This window comes from Cervus canadensis, chromosome 9, assembly GCF_019320065.1.
Source record: "Cervus canadensis isolate Bull #8, Minnesota chromosome 9, ASM1932006v1, whole genome shotgun sequence".
NCBI lineage: Eukaryota > Metazoa > Chordata > Mammalia > Artiodactyla > Cervidae > Cervus > Cervus canadensis.
This window is the reverse complement of record NC_057394.1, coordinates 16,877,777-16,896,748: the sequence shown is the minus strand read 5'-3', so window position 1 is coordinate 16,896,748 and position 18,972 is coordinate 16,877,777. Positions and strand designations below refer to the sequence as shown.

Here is an 18,972-nt window from a genome sequence, read left to right as displayed (position 1 = left end):
TGAGAACTCAGAAGAGAGGCCCTAAAAAATTGATGCTCAGACCTCCAAGGAGAGGTCACTGTCCGGTTGTGAGGGGGCAGCATGGGGCTGGTTCTCCATGTGCTAATAGCTGGGAGTGGAGTCAGGTCCCAGTGCTGAGGTGATGCTAGTAGCAGAATCAGGTAGAACATTAGCTGTGTTTCCCACCTTCAGTCTCCCTCTAGTGCCCCCTACTGGCAGGACCTAACAAAGGCCACCTGGCACAAGAGTCTCTGAACTCTTGCAGTGACTTGCAGAGACCCAGCTTCTGCATCACAGATGAGAGTTTGGAAAGAAAGGCAAATCAGGCATGAGAGACTAAATAAACAACCAGTGAGCCTCTTACACAATAGCTCTGTTCTGCACACAGGGCAGACTCCAGGCTTTGGTCTCTGGTTATCTGTCTAGTATCTTCCTTCCAGGTTTGGTTGGCTCTTTCTTCCTTAGTAATTTAATATTTCCTTCCTTAGCTTTATTTCCTTCCTCCATATATTCCTTTTCTCTCTCATTTTCATTTTATCTCTTCCCTTGTCCTTTCCCTCTGTTGCTTGCTCAGTTTCAATCAACGTTAGGATGTGGCTTTATAAAACAAGAAAAGCATTCCTCAAAGGGAAAACTTTGTTAGCAAATAATCTCAAGGAGTGCAAGATACTTTAATGTATTTTTATGGTCCATACAAAACAGGTAATAATCACCAATGAGTGGTCAGTAATACCCACAGTTCCTTATGTCTAAGGCTAATAATATCATCTCTTTTGACTTCTTGGGCAGCTTCTGGAATATCACCTCCTGTCCTACTTCACATGCATTGTCAGATGGGATCATCAGTGGGGCACTGAGTAGATACCAGGCTGTCAGCACTGAGGCAGTGCCTGTAGCCTCACTCCCCAAGCTGGGCGTGCACAAGAGTGAGCTCTGGGGAGGCAGATGACAGGAGTGGGGCATCCCCAACCAAAGGGATGCTCTAGGCTCCAAGCAGTGTGTCTTGTCACCTGGACTAGACATCACAGTAGGAAGCAGGCTCTACCTGCAGACTTTCATGAGAGATGGGGTGGCATTCAAGATTGTCCAACAGTGACTCTTAATTTCTAGAAATGTTTTGTGTCAGGCATCCTTAGTCCTTCATTTTGTGTTCTTAAATGCTAATTGGAAAAGTAACCTTTTATTTCTAGCTTTTACCTGTCACTTTATTGTTCTTACCTCTCAATGTTGTATTTCAAAGACTGTCCCCCAGAGCACCATTTTTCCATAATAAATAAATGATGCTGTGAAATGTACCTGTTTCAAGCCCTTTGCTAGGCTTTAGACATAGCAGCAGAAAGGTGGCTTGATTTCCAGCTCAGTTAAGGGTCTGTTCAATTAAATTCTTTGTTCCTAAATGTACGCTGAATATTTATTTTTGGTTTTTGGTATTATAGCATTAATGACATTCATGGTAGCAGATTATTATTATTATCTAATTCTTAGAAGTACTGACAGCTTTACATGTGTGCTTGGTTAGGGAAACTGAAGAAGGACAGAATTCGGAGGACATGTTGCCTGGTCAGTCCTAAAGTGTTATTACTCAGCACCTGATCTGCAGATGTGAACATCTATATCCTCTGAACCAGTCAGCTTTGTTGTTTTTATGAAAATACATTCATTTTTTTAATGCTTTACTTACCAATTTGTTGTTCAGTCAGTCATGTCTGACTCTTTGCAACCCTGTGGACTGCAGCATGCCAGGCTTCCCCGTCCTTCACTATTTCCCAGAGCTCACTCATACTCATGTCCTTTGAGTCAGTGATGCCATCCAACCATCTCATCCTCTGTCATCCCCTCCTCCTCCTGCCTTCAGTCTTTCCATCATAAGGGTCTTTTCCAGTGAATTGGCTCTTCATATCAGGTGGCCAAAGTATTGGGGCTTCAGCTGAAGTCCTTCCAAAGAATATTCAGGGTTGATTTCCTTTGGGATTGACTTGATGATCTCCTGCAGTCCAGGGAACTCTCAAGAGTCTTCTCGAGCACCACAGTTCAAAAGCATCAATTCTTCGGCTGGCACTCCACCTTCTTTATGGTCCTACTCTCACATCAGTATGTGACTTCTGGAAAAACCACAGCTTTGACTATAAGGGCTTTTGTCAGCAAAGCAATGTCTCTGCTTTTTAATACACTGTCTAGGTTTGTCATAACTTTTATTCCAAGGAGCAAGCATCTTTTACTTACCAGTATCTCCTGGTCAATTTCTATAACCTCAGATTTTTCTCTCTTGGTCAATGTCTGTGAACAAATCTTTAAAGTAGTTTAATGAAGCAGTGCACTGCCCGTCCCTCCCCAACTGTCTAGTTCTGTCCCACTCTGTTCTCCCTCCTTCCTTTACAGCTAAAACCACACTGGTGGTCTTTAAGTTCTCCAGATTCAATCTTCACTCTCTTAGAATGTGCCCTCCCTAGACTGTTGGCTTAGTCTAAGGTGCCTGCAGTGGAAATGATGAGATGGTGGGACTTGGGGTGGATAAGGATGTGGAGCCATGTGGACTGTGTGATGGATTGAACATGGGATCTTGAGGGCAGAGAGAGAAGTTGATGCTAGTTTCTGGGTGCAGAAACTGAGCATCTGGGTGAATGGGGAAGATGGAGGGAGAAGGGATATGCAAGTTCTCTTTGGAGCCTGTCACCTTTGTGATGAAAGACCTTGTTTCCAGAAAGGATCTTATCCTTCACTGTGGAGCTGCTCTTCCCACTCCTGTGTTGGGAGACCTTCAGTTTAAGGTTGCCTGGTTGAGGTATTCAGTGATGTCATGGGGAGGTCCCACCAGGAGATTTAAGCTTGGCCCCGTGTTTACATCTCGGTCTGAGCTGGTTGTGGTTGCTGACTCCTCTGGTAGGAATGGCAGGATTAGACCTCAGGGGATCAAGAGACAGGAATCCCCCAGCTTCAGGGTTGGGGATTGTCCTCCGTGCTCCATTCACCCCAGGTGTAAACCTTGTATGTTATTCTAGAGCTTCTGATTACCAGTCGGCTTTCAATTCAGCAAAAACATCACAAATAATGTTCTTTCTCAAACCTTCAATTTTGGAGGCAATCTTATTTTTATTGCTTGCTTTAGAACTATAGACATACCTTGTTTTATTGTGCTTCCCAGATACTGCATTTTTTACAAATTGAGAGCTTGTCATAAATCTGCATCAAGCAAGTCTATAGGCACCATTTTTCCATCAGCATCTGCTTATTCCATGTCTCTGTGTCACCTTTTGGTAATTCTCACAATATATCAAACATTTTCACTATCATTGCAGTTGCTTTGCTGATCTGTAACATCAGTGATCTTTGATATTACTACTATGATTTACTGAAGTCTCTGATGATGGTTAATACTTTTTAGCAATACCTTATTTTTAAGTTAAGGTCTGTACATTGTGTTTTTTTTTTTTTTTTAAGACATAATGCTATTGCATTACGGGTATAGTATAGTGTAAACATAACCTCTGTATGCCTTGGAAAACCAGAAAATTCATGTGACTCACTACTGCAATATTCACTATATTCTGGTGTTCTGAAACTGAACCCTCAATAACTCTGAGGGATGCCTGTACCGGTTCCTTTCTGGAAAGCAAGTGATTGTCTGTTCTGAAAGCTTTAAGGACATAAAGACAAGTCAATCTGCTGCAAAGCCTGATGCTCACAGGGTGGGCTGCCAGCCTGGGGGAGGGGCTGGGGAAGTGACAGAGCTGACAAAGGGCATAACCAACAGTGCTGTCACCATAAAGTCCTGTCACTGCAAGTGTTAAGGTGTAATAATTACATGTTGTTGCACTGATGAATATTTCTGAACAAAGATAGATGGATATTTTCATTTATTCTGTTTTTTAAAATGAAGAGTCTAACTCATAAAAATATGTTTTTGTTACAAAAAAGCAATAAATGTGCAAGGAAGAAATACAAAAATTTTTTAAAATTTCATAAAGGGAAGATTACAAAATACCCACCACCAGAAAGTAACAGTTGTATAGTGCTATAATATTATTTGGATAAAATTAGAACTATTACTAGTTTAATAATTAGTCTTATGCAAAACAGAGTATTTCATCAGCAGAATTTTTATAGCAATAATATATTTTTAAAATCCCCCATGTCATTAATTAATTTTCTATAGCACAATTCTAATAGCTGCCTAAAATTTCATCTTAGAGATAGAGTATAATTAATCTGAAACTTTGGCATTATATGGGCTTCCCTGGTGGCTCAGACTGTTAAGACTCTGCCTGCAATGCAGGAGACCCAGGTTTGATCCCTGGGTCAGGAAGATTCCCTGCAGAAGGGAAGGGCTACCCACTCCAGTATTCTTGATTGGAGAATTCCATGGACAGAGGAACCTAGCAGGCTACAGTCCATGGTGTCACAAAGAGTTGGACACGACTGAGCAACAAACACTTTCACTTTAGATATTATATATTTTCCAAATTGTCACTTTTGTTCAAAAATCTTGAAATAATTAGATGGATATAGTTTTGTCTACTGTAAGTAAATAAGAGAAAAGGCTTGTTGGGAAACAACTGTGACCCAATTAATAGCTTTGTGTATGTGTTGGCTCTCTTAAGGGATTTACCCAGTTTTGGTTCATTAAACACCATTAATGTTTCATAATTTTATTTTACAAAGAAATTATCTTAATTTTAATTATCTTAAAGATGAGAAATTATCTTAATTTTAATTATCTTAAAGATGTCATAACAGCATCTAAGTTGTGATTAAGCATAAAAGTCATAACAGCAATTAAGTTAATCTTCCTCATTTGCTCCAAAATAGTGGAGCAAGACAGACAAATTAGAAATCCTTTTTCTCCTAAGACTCACCACTGTCTCTACATTAGAGGGTTCTTCCTACAGATTTTAGGATTAGCTGGGTGCTTGTGACCTGCTTTCTCTGCAGCCAATAACACAGCTGTTGCCTCCAGTTCCTGCACACTGCAGTCTTCATATCACCCGAATTCTCCCTGGAAGCGTGAACAAAGAAGCATGTGGCAATCTGCACTTGCATTAACAGTATTGTTGTCTATGGTCAACATTTTCATTGTCTGCAGTTAGAGAATTCTTTGGAAATGAATGATGAAGAACCAAAACCAGGGACAGGAAACTCAGATTCTACCTCTCTTGTTTATAGTCAATCTTATGATTTTATGTTTTTTATTTCTTCCTCAACACAAACCTCTTCTTAGGAGAATTTTCCCCAGAGAAATCAAAACCAGAAACTGTTGTAACATCCCCACCTGGAAAACACAAAATAGCTCATGCCTAACTAGAGTTTTACTTAAATTCTATTTTTCACCTTCATGGAACATTTCTTTCAGAAGCCTACATGGCTACAATTAGAATATTTCAGAAGAGAAAACTCCTTCAAAAACTCCAAACGATTTCACTCAAGTTTTCAAAGGAAAATAACTAATATGTAGGTAGAAAGCACAGATGGGGAGATTACTTTAAGAGGGGAGTGCTTTTGTGCAAAGGCAGCAGATTTGGGAAAGTGACTGTGGAGGTGACTGTGACCCAGCCTTCATCATCCCCATGGTGAGAGACTAATTTATTATTTCAAGATCTAAGAAAGGATTTTGAGTTAATACTTGCCACGGTGCCCAGTCACTGAGAAAATCACGGTCACCCATTTTAGCAATGAGGGGCCCACTATGCAAGTTTGGACAGCTGTCCCTATGTCATCACCTGGCAACCAGAAACAGAGATATGACACACATCTTCCCCTTGCAACTCTACTTGTTGATAAGTGGGGATCTATCTCTATTGTTGTCATCATTTCTTATTAGGCTTTAACTCCATCCTCTCCTGCCTCCCTCTTCTCTGTACACTCACCCACCTTTCCTTTCATTCATCTTTTTCACTGATGTCATCTTGCCAATGAAGTGGATTGAGTTATTTTGCAGCGGGTCCACTTAATTTTTATGTCTAGACAGCTACCAGGAATATCTACACATAAACAGGTTTGATAAACACGTCTTCATTGAGCTTATGTAAACTCACTTACTTGTCCAACATAATGTGTTTTTACTTAACCTACTAGAGCTTGATAAGTAATTCAACATTGGGGTTCCTGGAGAGATCCTGGGGTTCAGGGTTTATTAGCACACTAATTTGAATGTGTGATTTTGTTTATAGTGTAACTTGTGTTACACAAAGGGTGGGGACATAGTGGGAAATTATATGACATTATTCTTATAAGGGATGTTAAAAATCCAAAACTATACCTATTTTTCTGTACATAAGGAGAATTAGATTTGCTTTATGTTTATTTGTTCTGAAATATCTAGAATCTTTGATCAAGCAAGTAAATGTAAAGACTAAGTTGGTAAAATTCTGTTTCCAGCCATTTTTCAGTCTATGTCCCATCTTAGCTCTTGGAGCCCCTAACATAAATCTTGCCTTTTAAATTTAATTAGATCCAGTTTACTTTTGCTTTTATTTCTTTTGCTTTGGGAGACTGATCAAAGAAAATATTGCCGTGATTTATGTCAAAGAATTCTCTGCCTGTGTTTTCCTTTTGTTTTATAGTGCCCAGTCTTATCTTAGGTTTTTAAACTATTTTGAGTTTATGTCTATGTGTGGTATGAGGGAGTATTCTAATTTCATTCATTTCCAGGTATGCACTTTACCAGTATTATCTAGCAGAGACTGTCCTTTTCTTGAATATATATTCTTACCTAATCTTTCATAGATTAATTGAACATAGATATTTGGAAACCTGTGTTTAAAACTGCAGTTTTTCTTCTTCAACATCAGGAGGAGCAATTATGTTCTATCTATGCTATGCTTAAGTAAAATTGCACATTCAGGGCATCTAAATTGACATGCCCAATTGACATACAGACATTCAATTATTCTTGGACTCTCTTGAGAAAGCTGCTCTTAACAATGATTCACAGTATAAACAAAAGATTAATAGGAATATGCCCTTTGTGAGACTTAAAAAATGTTTCCAATTAAATACAAAGGATGAAGTTAACTGCAATACCTACGTGTGGAAAAAATAACTTGTGTCTTGTTTAGAGTTCCAGCATATTCTCTTCTTTTTTAGAAAAATGCTTTTATTAGTTTATTTCTGGCCATGCTGGGTCTCCGTTGCCGTGTGGGCTGTCCTCTGGTTGCAGCAGACGCGCAGCCTTCTCCTCTCAGAGCGTCTGTCGTCCGCGCAGGCGCGGGGTGCTCAGGCTTCAGGAGTTGTGACTCGTGGACTCGGTAGTTGGCGGGTGCATGAACTTACTTGCTCCGCAGCCTATGGGGTCTTCCCGGACCAGGGAGCAAACCTGGGACTGCTGCACTGGCAGGCAGATTCTTTTACACTGAGCCACCGTAAGCCCATCCACATATTCTCTTTAGATACGTTTACTCTAAATATGACCTAAGTGAAGAATTAAATTCCACTTAACATCAGAACTGTGTTTGTAGTTCTATTATTTGGGTCAGTTGTTTCAGGTACTTTTCCCCCCTCCATAACCATTAACCAAGGTCACTCATAAGTAGAAAGTCAGAGTTAAGAGCCTCTTCCTCTCCCTTTCAGTTTCCAATTAGCAGGTTTGTTAATGAGCAATAAAAGGGGTGAAAGGTGGGCAGCTTAAGAAAGAAAGAGAAAGAAGCAAATAAAGGTAATTTGTGAAAACAGCTTCAGATCCTAGGCAGTTCAGGTTGGGCTGCCCCATGTGCTGTGCAGGCTGTGATCGCTTCAGTTTGGAGCTCAATTTCTTATTTGCTTTTATAGTCTTATCCAAAAAGAAAACTGGATTTCTAGAAACTCTTTCTGTGCAGAGCAGTTCTGCAAAAGCTGCTTATATAGCAGCTCTTTTTGCCAGTCTTCCACTCATAATAATAAATTACAGCCACAGCCAACTTCAAGAAGCATTTTAACTTTTGGACAAGGGATTCTGCCCCTCTTTTTGTTCAGTCGCTCAGTGTCTCAGTTTCCGACTCTTTGCAACCTCATGGACTGCAGCACTCCAGACTTCCTTGTCCTTCACTACTTACCGGAGTTTGCTCAAACTCATGTCCATTGAGTTGGTGATGCCATCCAACCATCTCATCCTCTGTTATCCCCTTTTCCTCCTGCCTTCAATCTTTCCCAGCATCAGGGTCTTTTGCAGTGAGTCAGCTCTTCCCATTAGGTGGCCAAAGTAATGGAGCTTCAGTTTCAGCATGAGTCCTTCCAGTAGGGGCTGACATAATCCAGGACCCTAAAGAAATTCTGGAAGCATTTACATTTTGCCCCAAATATTTCTCATTGTCAAGTCAACTTGACAATTGATTTGTTGTCAGGACACTGCCATGTGGTTTGTATGTCAACCTACTTTTTAGATAAATGCAGTCTGATTTTCTTGAATCAAGACATTTCCCAACTTTGTGTATCTGTATAAATAGCCCTCAAAGGTCAGAGTCGGAGAACTAAAAGCACAAATGCCCTGGGCAGAATATAAAATGCTATAGACTGTTCAGTTCCAGTAATCGTATTCTAAAATTTTCATTTTCTTCCTTTCCTATAACCATATAATAATGAAAGGTTGGACTAGGCCTTTCTGTACCTAGTAAAACAGAGTAATGAAACTACTTAAATACCACCAGTCCTACTACCCAAATTCTCCCTGACCTGCCCCTTTTTGAAATATTGTCTGAGTTATGTTACTGGGAGATACTGTGTGCTAATGGGTTTCTTTCTGCTGTTAACAGGTTTTGGATTCAGGGACACAGAAAGAATATAGGTGGCCATATGATTTGCTGAAAAATAGAAACAGCCTATTTTACAAGATGGTGCAACAACTGGGCAAGGCGGAGGCTGCTGTCCTCACCAAAAGGGCAAAACAGGTGAGCCTGCTGCAGGAAGCTGTAATTAAAATTCGCCTCCAGGATTCACTGTTCACAAGATCTCCACCAAGGGTCTGGGAACAAGCACTGTGTGCTCTTTTCAATTAGAAGCCACCAGAGAGGAAGCTTCATGATGGGGTCTTAACAACATGTGGCAGGTTGAAGGCAGGTCTGCTAAGAATCTGTGGCAGTGCTGGGGGTGGGGTTGGAATGTGTGAACCCTTCTGTGTGCACACCCCTGTGCCTGACAGATTTTTGGATTTGACTTTCCACATGTTCGGACTCTGAGTTGAGATTCTCATGGAGCACCGAACACCCTCATTTTGCAAACCCTTTACATTCATTCTGATTGGTGCTCGGCACATATGTGATACAGTTCTGTCGAGGAATATCCAGGAAATTTGAGTTTAAGGGGAAAAAACTTGGAATATTTTGACTCTAGGAAGCTCTTCTAGAGAAAGGTGTAGGTCTCTTCTGTTTCCTAATCTGTAAAGAAAACTCTTACTTGATATTATCACTTTCTCCCTAATTCTTTGTTGTTTAGAATTAGATCCATTTGCCACCCCACCCCCCGTGTTTCCTCTACCTTCTAGAAGATGAAATCGTCATCAGGACAAATCAAGACCTCACAGCAGCTTCCCACTGTAGTCTGAGTGGTGCTGAAGGTCACAGAGCACTTTCTCAGAGACAAGGTGTGGGAGGCACTAAGCACTGAGTGTGGTGTGAGGAAGGCGCTCAGTGAGGAACATCCGGGTCACGTGGGGTCTTCCTAACAGAGGTGAGGTGGTGACCAAGGGCTGGTTTAGGAGATTTAGCCACTGTCATGCAGCCCTCTGTAAGTCTTTCTGGAACCAGGTGGGAGTGGGATTGGGGTTGATGGGAAAATAGATGGAGGGAAGGAAGGTCTGGTATCCTTGCCCCTTAACATGTGTGGCTGAAGGTGGGAAGGTTTTGATGGCTTCCCCATCAAACATTTATCTCTGTATGTAAAATTATGGGTGTATTTTCCATTCTTCATACTTTTCTGCCTTTCCCAGATTTTTACTTGTAAATAGAAAAAGATTATTTGTGTAATATTTAAACTGTCTTAAAGAAAATATGTCCCAGTATCTTAAATACTTCTACATGAAAAATTTATCTAAAATGTGGCCTAAGTTCATCACTGTTTCCTCTCAATCCTCTGTAGAAATGAGGAAATACAGAGCAGGGTCTTCCATTGCTCATCAGATAGGAGACTTCCTGGGTCCCAGAGCTGGCTGAAGAGTTGGCAGAGTTAGAGTTTGTGCTTAGGTTTAGGGAAAAGGAAGTCTGTGTTCTGAACTTTTCATAAGTACTTACATTGTGTGCAAGTGTTCAGAAGTTGAACAAGGAACTCTATTCTTTTTTTATGCCTGAAATTCACAGAGTGCTTTTATCCACTAGAGTGTCTCCCAGTCAGACCATCCCTCCGGAGACCTCGAGACCCAGGAATCTCTGAAACCCTTTTGCTCTTTTGACCTTAGGCATTTCACATCAAAAAGAGGTGTTCCCACCTGTATGTCAAAGTCTTCATTTTAAAACTATATTGTCATGACATTGAGTAATGAGAAATAGAACACAGAATTTTAGATTGGTCCTGATAGTAAGATAATAGGATTCAACCCTCTCTTTGTATAGGTGAGGAAACTAAGGTGCTTTAGAAAGAAGGTGGTCCTATGTATATAACTGGTGTTAAGCTAGTTTGCAGCAGACACAGAATTAGAAATTTGGTCTTTTAGTAAATATTTTAAATCAAGTGTAACATACATACTGAAGCAGACATAGGTCATAGAATTAGAAATCTTGTAATTCCAGGTCTAGTAATCTTGCACCTACTCTAACAATATTAATGGTAAGTTACATTTGTGTAGTTCTTTATAATTTATTTTATATAGTTCTCACATGTATGATTTCATGTAATCTCATGATAGTACATTTTTATCCCATGTCATGGATGAGGAGAGTGGGTCCAGAGCTTACCCAAGGTCACTGAGCTGGTCCTGGAAGCACAGAGGGGGAATTGCTGAGGGAGGCTGGGTGCTGTCCTAGGTACTGTGTTCTGTTTCGAGTCTGAGAACACTGCTCCTGTCACGTGGTAACAAAGGTAAGGCAATCACCAAAGTTCACAGGGTGGCAGAACCTCACTCTTGGATTTCAGTCCTGCCACTGGCTCAGGTCACCTCTACAGAAACAGATGCAGTTCTTGATTTTCATCCCATCCTGACATTATTTCTGCATACTCTATATCCTCTTAGGAGGATAAACTGTCAGATTATCAGTTTTTTGAATGTGCAAGCATCAGATATCAATGTATTGTTCAGAGCTATAACACTGGGAGCATTAGCCTAAGTCACAAGGTTTTCACTGTAATAGGACAGAATTCATTCATCTGAAAAGAAAACCCAACATCTGGGAGAAGGTGCTTCCACATCACATTTTCTTGAACTTGTAGCTCAGGTGAGCTGATCACTGTCTGATTGACCCTTTTTGGATGATCCATGAAATAGTAGAGAAAGTGCCTTTTATATACATACAGCTAAAGAGGGCAGTAGTTTGCTAGGACTGCCATACAAAGACCAAATAGTAGGCAACTTAAACAGCAGCAACTTATATCCTCACAGTCCCGGAGGTTGGAAGTCTGAGGTCAAGGTGTCAGCAGGGTTGGTTTCCTCTGAGGTCTCACTCCTTGCCTTGTAGACACCATCTTCCCTTTGTGTCTCACATGCTTTTCCCTCTGTGTGAGCCTGTGTCCTGGTCTCTTCTTATGAGAACTCCAGTCTGTTAGATTAGGACCCACCTGTATGATTTCATTTTAACTTTATTGCCTCTTTAAAGATGCTGTCTCCAAATACAGTCACATTCTGTGGTACTGGGGGGTTTAAGACGTCAACATGTAAAATTGGAGGTGAGAGAGTAACAGGCAGGAAGACCAGGGGTCTCCCAAATGGAGGAAGTAGGCTGAAATGCCAGACATTTTTTATCTCTCTCTTAAGCTACAGGAGGAAAAAAAAACTACTAGTGTTATATTTTTTCACTTTCTCTATACAAATTTATATCTACCAAAAAAGAAATGTGAAAAGATAAAATGGTTGTCTGAGGAGGCCTTACAAATATCTGGGAAAAGAAGAGAAGCTAAAGGCAAAGGAGAAAAGGAAAGATATACCCATGTGAATGCAGAGTTCCAAAGAATAGCAAGGAGAGATAAGAAAACCTTCTTCAGTGATCAATGCAAAGAAATAGAAGGAAAAAAATAGAAAAACTAGAGATCTCTTCAAGAAAATTGGACATACCAAGGGAACATTTCATGCAAATATGGGTACAATAAAGGACAAAAATGTTATGGGCCTAACAGAAGCAGAAGATACTAAGAAGAGGTGGCAAGAATATAGAGAAGAACTATACAAAAAAGATCATCATGACCCAGATAATCACGATAATGTGATCACTCACCTAGAGTCAAATATCCTGGAATGCGAAGTCGAGTGTGCCTTAGGAAGCATCACTACAAGCAAAGCTAGTGGAGATGATGGAATTCCAGTTGAGCTATTTCAAATCCTAAAAGGTGACCCTGTAAAAGTGCTGCACTCAATATGCCAGCAAATTCGGAAAACTCACCAGTGGCCACAGGACAGGAAAAGGTCAGTTTTCATTCCAATGCCAAAGAAAGGCAATAGCAAAGAATGTTCAAACTACTGCACAATTGCACTCATCTCACTTGCTAGCAAAGTAATGCTCAAAATTCTCCAAGCCAGATTTCAACAGTACATGAACCGTGAACTTCTAGATGCTCAAACTGGATTTAGAAAAGGCAGAGGAACCAGAAATCAAATTGCCAACATCTGTTGGATCATTGAAAAAGCAAGAGAGTTCCAGGAAAACATCTACTTCTGCTTTACTGACTATGCCAAAGCCTTTGACTCTGTTGAAAATCCTTCAAGTGATGGGAATACCAGACCACCTGACCTGTCTCCTGAGAAATCTGTATGCAGGTCAGGAAGCAACAGTCAAAACTGGACGTGGTTCTAATGAGATGGATGAAACTGGAGCCCATTATACAGAGTGAAGTAAGCCAGAAAGATAAAGACCAATATAGTATACTAACGCATATATATGGAATTTAGAAAGATGGTAATGATAACCCTATACACAAAACAGAAAAAGAGACACAGATGTACAGAACAGACTTTGGGACTCTGTGGGAGAAGGTGAGGGTGGGATGTTTTGAGAGAACAGCATCAAAACATGTATATTATCTAGGGTGAAACAGATCACCAGCCCAGGCTGGATGCATGAGACAAGTGCTCGGGCCTGGTGCACTGGGAAGACCCAGAGGAATCGGGTGGAGAGGGAGGTGGGAGTGGGGATCGGGATGGGGAATACATGTAAATCCATGGCTGATTCATGTCAATGTATGACAGAAGCCACTACAATATTGTAAAGTAATTAGCCTCCAACTAATAAAAATAAATGAAAAAAAAAAAAAAAAAACTGGATGTGGAACCGCAAGCTGATTCCAAATCGGGAAAGGAGTGTGTCAAGGCTGTATATTGTCTCCCTGCTTATTTAATTTATATGCAGAGTACATCATGAGAAATGCTGGCCTGGATTAAGTACAAGCTGGAATCAAGATTTCTGGGAGAAATATCAATAACCTCAGATATTCAGATGACACCACCCTTATGGCAGAAAGCGAAGAAGAACTAAAGAGCGTCTTGATGAAAGTGAAAGAGGAGAGCAAAAAAACTGATTTAAAGCTCAACATTCAGAAAACTAAGATGATGGCATCTTGTCCCATCACTTCATGGCAAATAGATGGGGAAACAATGGAAACAGTGACAGACTTTATTTTTTTGGGCTCCAAACTCACTTCAGATGGTGACTTCAGCCATGAAATTAAAAGACACTTACTCCTTGGAATAAGTTATGACCAACCGAAACAGCACATTAAAAAGCAGAGACATTACTTTGGCAACAAGGGTCCATCTGGTCAAAGCTTTGGTTTTTCCCGTAGTCATGTATGGATGTGAGATTTGGACAAAAAAGAAAGCTGAGTGCTGAAGAATTGATGCTTTTGAACTGTGGTTTTGGAGAAGACTCTTGAAAGTCCCTTGGACTACAAGAGATCCAACCAGGAAATCAGTCCTGAATGTTCACTGGAAGAACAGATGCTGACGGTGAAACTCCAATATTTTTGCCTCCTGATGTTCAGAATTGACTCATTTGAAAAGGCCCTGATGCTGGGAATGATTAAAGGTGGGAGGAGAAGGGGATGGCAGAGGATGAGATGGTTGGATGGCATCACGACTCAATGGACATGAGTTTGAGTAAGCTCTGGGAGTTGGTGATGGACAGGGAAGCCTCATGTACTGAAGTCCATGGGATCACAAAGAGAATGACAGGGCTGCACAACTGACCTGAACTGATACAAATTTAAAAAGAGGTTACTTTTAAAATTCTGTGTTGCCATGAGGACACTTGGTTCCACCTGAACTTAAGTTTTCTCAAATTTGAGCTAACCAATGCATTTTTTAATGGAAATGATTGTCTTAAGCTGTGTTAACGAACTATGTTTTTACCCTAGACTCTGTCTTCAAGTAAGTTCCCTTTAAGAGTCAGAATGGACTTGAGAAACCAGTATGTTTTACTCATCCAAATGTTCTCTGAAGCTATGTCAGTGAGACTGTGTTTGCTTAGAAACCTGCCTTTCTTCAAGATTAATGTCAGTCACTTTATGGCCAGGGACAACTCACCTTGTGCCAATGTTATCTCAAAATACACATTGTTTGTGAGGGGCCTGGTGCCAGTCTCTGAGTTTTGAGACATTTCCTTTCTCTAATTAGCAGACTGCTAGTAGCTATTTGGATATTCCCTGTAGCTCAGATGGTAAAGACTCTGCCTGCAATGCAGGAGACCTGGGTTAGATCCCTGGGTTGGAAAGATCCTCTGGAGAAGGGAATGACCATCCACTCCAGTATTCTTGCCTGGAGAATCCCATGGACAGAGGAGCCTGGCAGGCCACAGTCCATGTGGTCGCAAAGAGTCGGACACAACTAAGTGACTAATGGTACTACTTCTAGTAGCTATGTAACATCTGCCTAAAGACTAGCAGGGGGGCACTCTTTCTGCCCCCTTCTGATGTCTATGTCAGAGGTTTCTCTATCTCTTTTATACTTTAATAAAACTTTATTACACAAAAGCTCTGAGTGATCAGGCCTCATCACTGGCCCCAGATTGAATTCTTCGCCTCTGGAGGCCAAGAATTGTGGTGTCTTTCATGGTTCAGCAACAGCCTTTCAGAGGGCACATAGTTCAGCTCCAAGAAAAAATGCCTGTCATCCATTCTGTTCTGTGACAAAGCAGATCAGGTTGAGGTTTTTGAAATTTCTTTGTTCCCAGTGTGTAACAGAGGTGTCATTTTGTCTATTCATGAAATCACCTAATACAGCCCAGAAGTTATAAAATTCTCATATCCTAGCTCTAGGAGCCTGGTCCAGTTGGAGGAGGCACTTAGCATCCATGTGGCCTTGTGTCCCCCAAGGTCTCTGAGCCTCAGGTCCTCACCTGTGTGTAGAGCAGGATTACAGCCTTATTGGCTTCTTCACACTTATCACAGGGATCAGATGAGAGAGCACATACTTAAGTGCTTAGAGAATATAGAGCATTTTACGGTATAAAAGTGGGATCATTTTATAAAAGGCTATAGGTAGAAACCTTGCCTCCCAATAATAAAACAAATATATCCACAATTCTTCCAGGTTGCTTTAGAGACTCTAAATCAGGGGTCCCCAACTGCTGAAGATCCTTTGCAGTATTCAGTTCATGTACTTCAGACCATGAAGCAAAGTCCTTTTAAGTTAAAAGTTGCTAAAAATAATATTTTCTTTATAAAAAGTTGTATTGAGAAGTGTTATGGAGAAAGGAACCAGATGATTTTGGAAAGAATATTAAGCAATAGAAAATGAAATGAATTTTCCTTCGTTCCTTTAACTGTTTTTAGTTTCACCAAAAGAGTACCATAAATCTATAATCAAAAAATATGTCTAGCTTAATAAAATGGAGGAGGGTGATGATATGCAATTAACCCCTCCCCCACTCCTACCAAAGGCTTTATTTTTAAATGGTTCCATTACAAAAAAGATCTTCACAACCCAGATAATCACAACGGTGTGATCACTCACCTAGAGCCAGACATCCTGGAATGCGAAGTCAAGTGGGCCTTAGGAAGTATCACTACAAACAAAGCTAGTGGAGGTGATGGAATTCCAGTTGAGCTTTTTCAAATCCTGAAAGATGATGCTGTGAAGGTGCTATACTCAATATGCCAGCAAATTTGGAAAACTCAGCAGTGGCCACAGGTCTGGGAAAGGTCAGTTTTCATTCCAATCCCAAAGAAATGCAATGCCAGAGAATGTTCAAACTACTGCACAATTGCACTCATCTCACATGCTAGTAGAGTGATGCTTAAAATTCTCCAAGCCAAGCTTCAGCAATATGTGAACTGTGAACTTCCAGATGTTCAAGCTGGTTTTAGAAAAGGCAAGGAACCAGAGATCAAATTGCCAATATTTGCTGGATCATCAAAAAAGCAAGAGAGTTCCAGAAAAACATCTATTTCTGCTGTATTGACTATGCCAAAGCCTTCGACTGTGTGGATCACAAAAAACTGTGGAAAATTCTGAAAGAGATGGGAATACCACCTGACCTGCCTCTTGAGAATCATGTATCCATGTCAGGAAGCAACAGTTAGAACTGGACATGGAACCACAGGCTGATTCCAAATAGGAAAAGGAGTACATCAAGGCTGTATATTGTCACCCTGCTTATTTAACTTATATGCAGAGTACATCATGAGAAATGCTGGGCTGGAAGAAGCACAAGCTGGAATCAAGATTGCTGGGAGAAATATCAATACCCAGATATGCAGATGACACCACCCTTATGGCAGAAAGTGAAGAACTAAAGAGCCTCTTGATGAAAGTGAAAGAAGAGAATGAAAAAGTTGGCTTAAACCTCAACATTCAGAAAACAAAGATCATGGCATCCAGTCCCATCACTTCATGGCAAATAGATAGGGAAACAGTGGCTGACTTTATTTTTCTGGGCTCCAAATTCACTGCAGATAGTGATTGCAGCCATGAAATTAAAAGACAGTTACTCCTTGGAAGGGAAGTTACGACCAACCTAGACAGCATATTAAAAAGCAGAGACATTACTTTTCCAACAAAGGTCCATCTAGTCAAGGCTATGGTTTTTCCAGTAGTCATGTATGGATGTGAGAGTTGGAATATAAAGAAAGCTGAACACTGAAGAATTGATGTTTTTGAACTGTGGTATTGGAGAAGACTCTTGAGAGTCCCTTGGACTGCAAGGAGATCCAACCAGTCCATCCTAGAGGAGATCAGTCCTGGGTGTTCATTGGAAGGACTGACGCTGAAGCTGAAATTCTAATACTTTGGCCACCTGATGCGAAGAGCTGACTCATTTGAAAAGACCCTGCTGCTGGGAAAGATTGAGGGCAGGAGGAGAAGGGGACGACAGAGGATGAGATGGTTGGATCGCATCACCAACTCAATGGACATGGATTTGGGTAGACTCTGGGAGTTGGTGATGGACAGGGAGGCCTGGCGTGCTGTGGTTCATGGGGTCGCAAAGAGACGGACATGACTGGGCGACTGAACTGAACTGATTACAATGGAAATAGCCTCAGATTTCAGCCAGTGGGCCCAAAAATTCTTGGAGGGTTTATTTTTCTCCTTAAGTGACATTTAAATATATAGCATTGCATGTGCAGGGCTGTTTTGGGGGTAGCAGGTTATGTTAGCAACAAGAGAATAAGAAAGTGCACTTAAGGTAGGTGGCCTAGTGCTTTTCTGTTTCATGTGTGAAGTTCATTCTCTCTCATGATATCTTTGTTTACAGCACCCACAATTGCACTTGCAGTCAGGTTTTATAAAAGAGATCTGGAATCATATGTCTAAGCAACCCAGTTTGTGATGTGAGTCAGCCTCTGATAGACGATATACATTTTCTGTTTTAAAGACTCAAATGAAACTTTTCAGATTCTTCTTTGAGGATGAAGAGTTACACTTGAAGTCATTTTTTGCCCATACATTCAGAGATAAGACTTCACAAACCCTGACATTATTTCATTTTGTTATGTGCATCTGTAAGGAACTGAGATATAATACAGCTACTAAAAACTGATGATTGTGGATCTTGACAGCACTTTATTTCCTTTGTGTTCTGATTATACACTGAAAAAACCTGTATCTCTTCCAGTTCAGCTAGACTTTGGTAGAATTCAAGAGCTCAAAGGTCTGGCAGAGATCTCTCCTATTATTGGGTATCATCTTACATTTTAGAGGATTCTCTTGGTTGAGTCATTGTTAGTACTTTTGATTCTCTTTTCATTTGTGCAACCCACTATCCACAGATCACATTTATATAGGCCCTACAACTGCTTTGCCACACAAACACTAGGATATTTCATACATATATGCCAGTGTTTCAGTGCCTGTCAATCAGAATTTATAAAATATAAAGATAACAACCTGATACTAACATCCAGCTCTGTTGTATTCCTTTTATGTGTGAAAATGACAAACCCTGTTCAGATGCTAGATTTCCTATCCTCTTTGTTACTGTGTTTTTAATTTATTTCAGGGAATAAAATGATTTTGCTTATCAATTTATTATAGTGATAAAGCATATCTGTGAATCAGAATGATCAGAAATCTAGGAGATCTACAGGTTATTTGGCATTACGTCCAGTCCCACTGAGGGTTTTAATGGGGCTACTTCCTCCATAGAATAAATACCGCCCTGGTTTTTTAAAACTATGCCTCCAACAGTGATATGATTGCTTCACAGGAAGAAGGAAACCTATAAATGTGTTGCCTTAGGAGGAGGACTTTAAAACTTTTTTTTTCCCCCCAGTGGGTTTTGTCATACATTGACATGAATCAGCAATAGATTTACACGTATTCCCCATCCCGATCCCCCCTCCCCCCTCCCCCTCCACCCGATTCCTCTGGGTCTTCCCAGTGCACCAGGCCCGAGCACTTGTCTCATGCATCCCACCTGGGCTGGTGACCGTTTT

The 18,972-nt window shown here is 40.7% G+C and overlaps 1 protein-coding gene across 1 annotated transcript in view; it reads left to right on the top strand.

The window, feature by feature from the left end:
- Window positions 1-18,972, top strand: part of LOC122447240 (ATP-binding cassette sub-family C member 4-like) — a 914,448-nt gene that overhangs the window by 888,638 nt on the left and 6,838 nt on the right. The window contains exon 30 of the mRNA XM_043477776.1: window positions 8,721-8,855. Coding sequence (XP_043333711.1) covers window positions 8,721-8,855 — 135 coding nt within the window. The remainder of the gene's footprint in view (window positions 1-8,720; window positions 8,856-18,972) is intronic.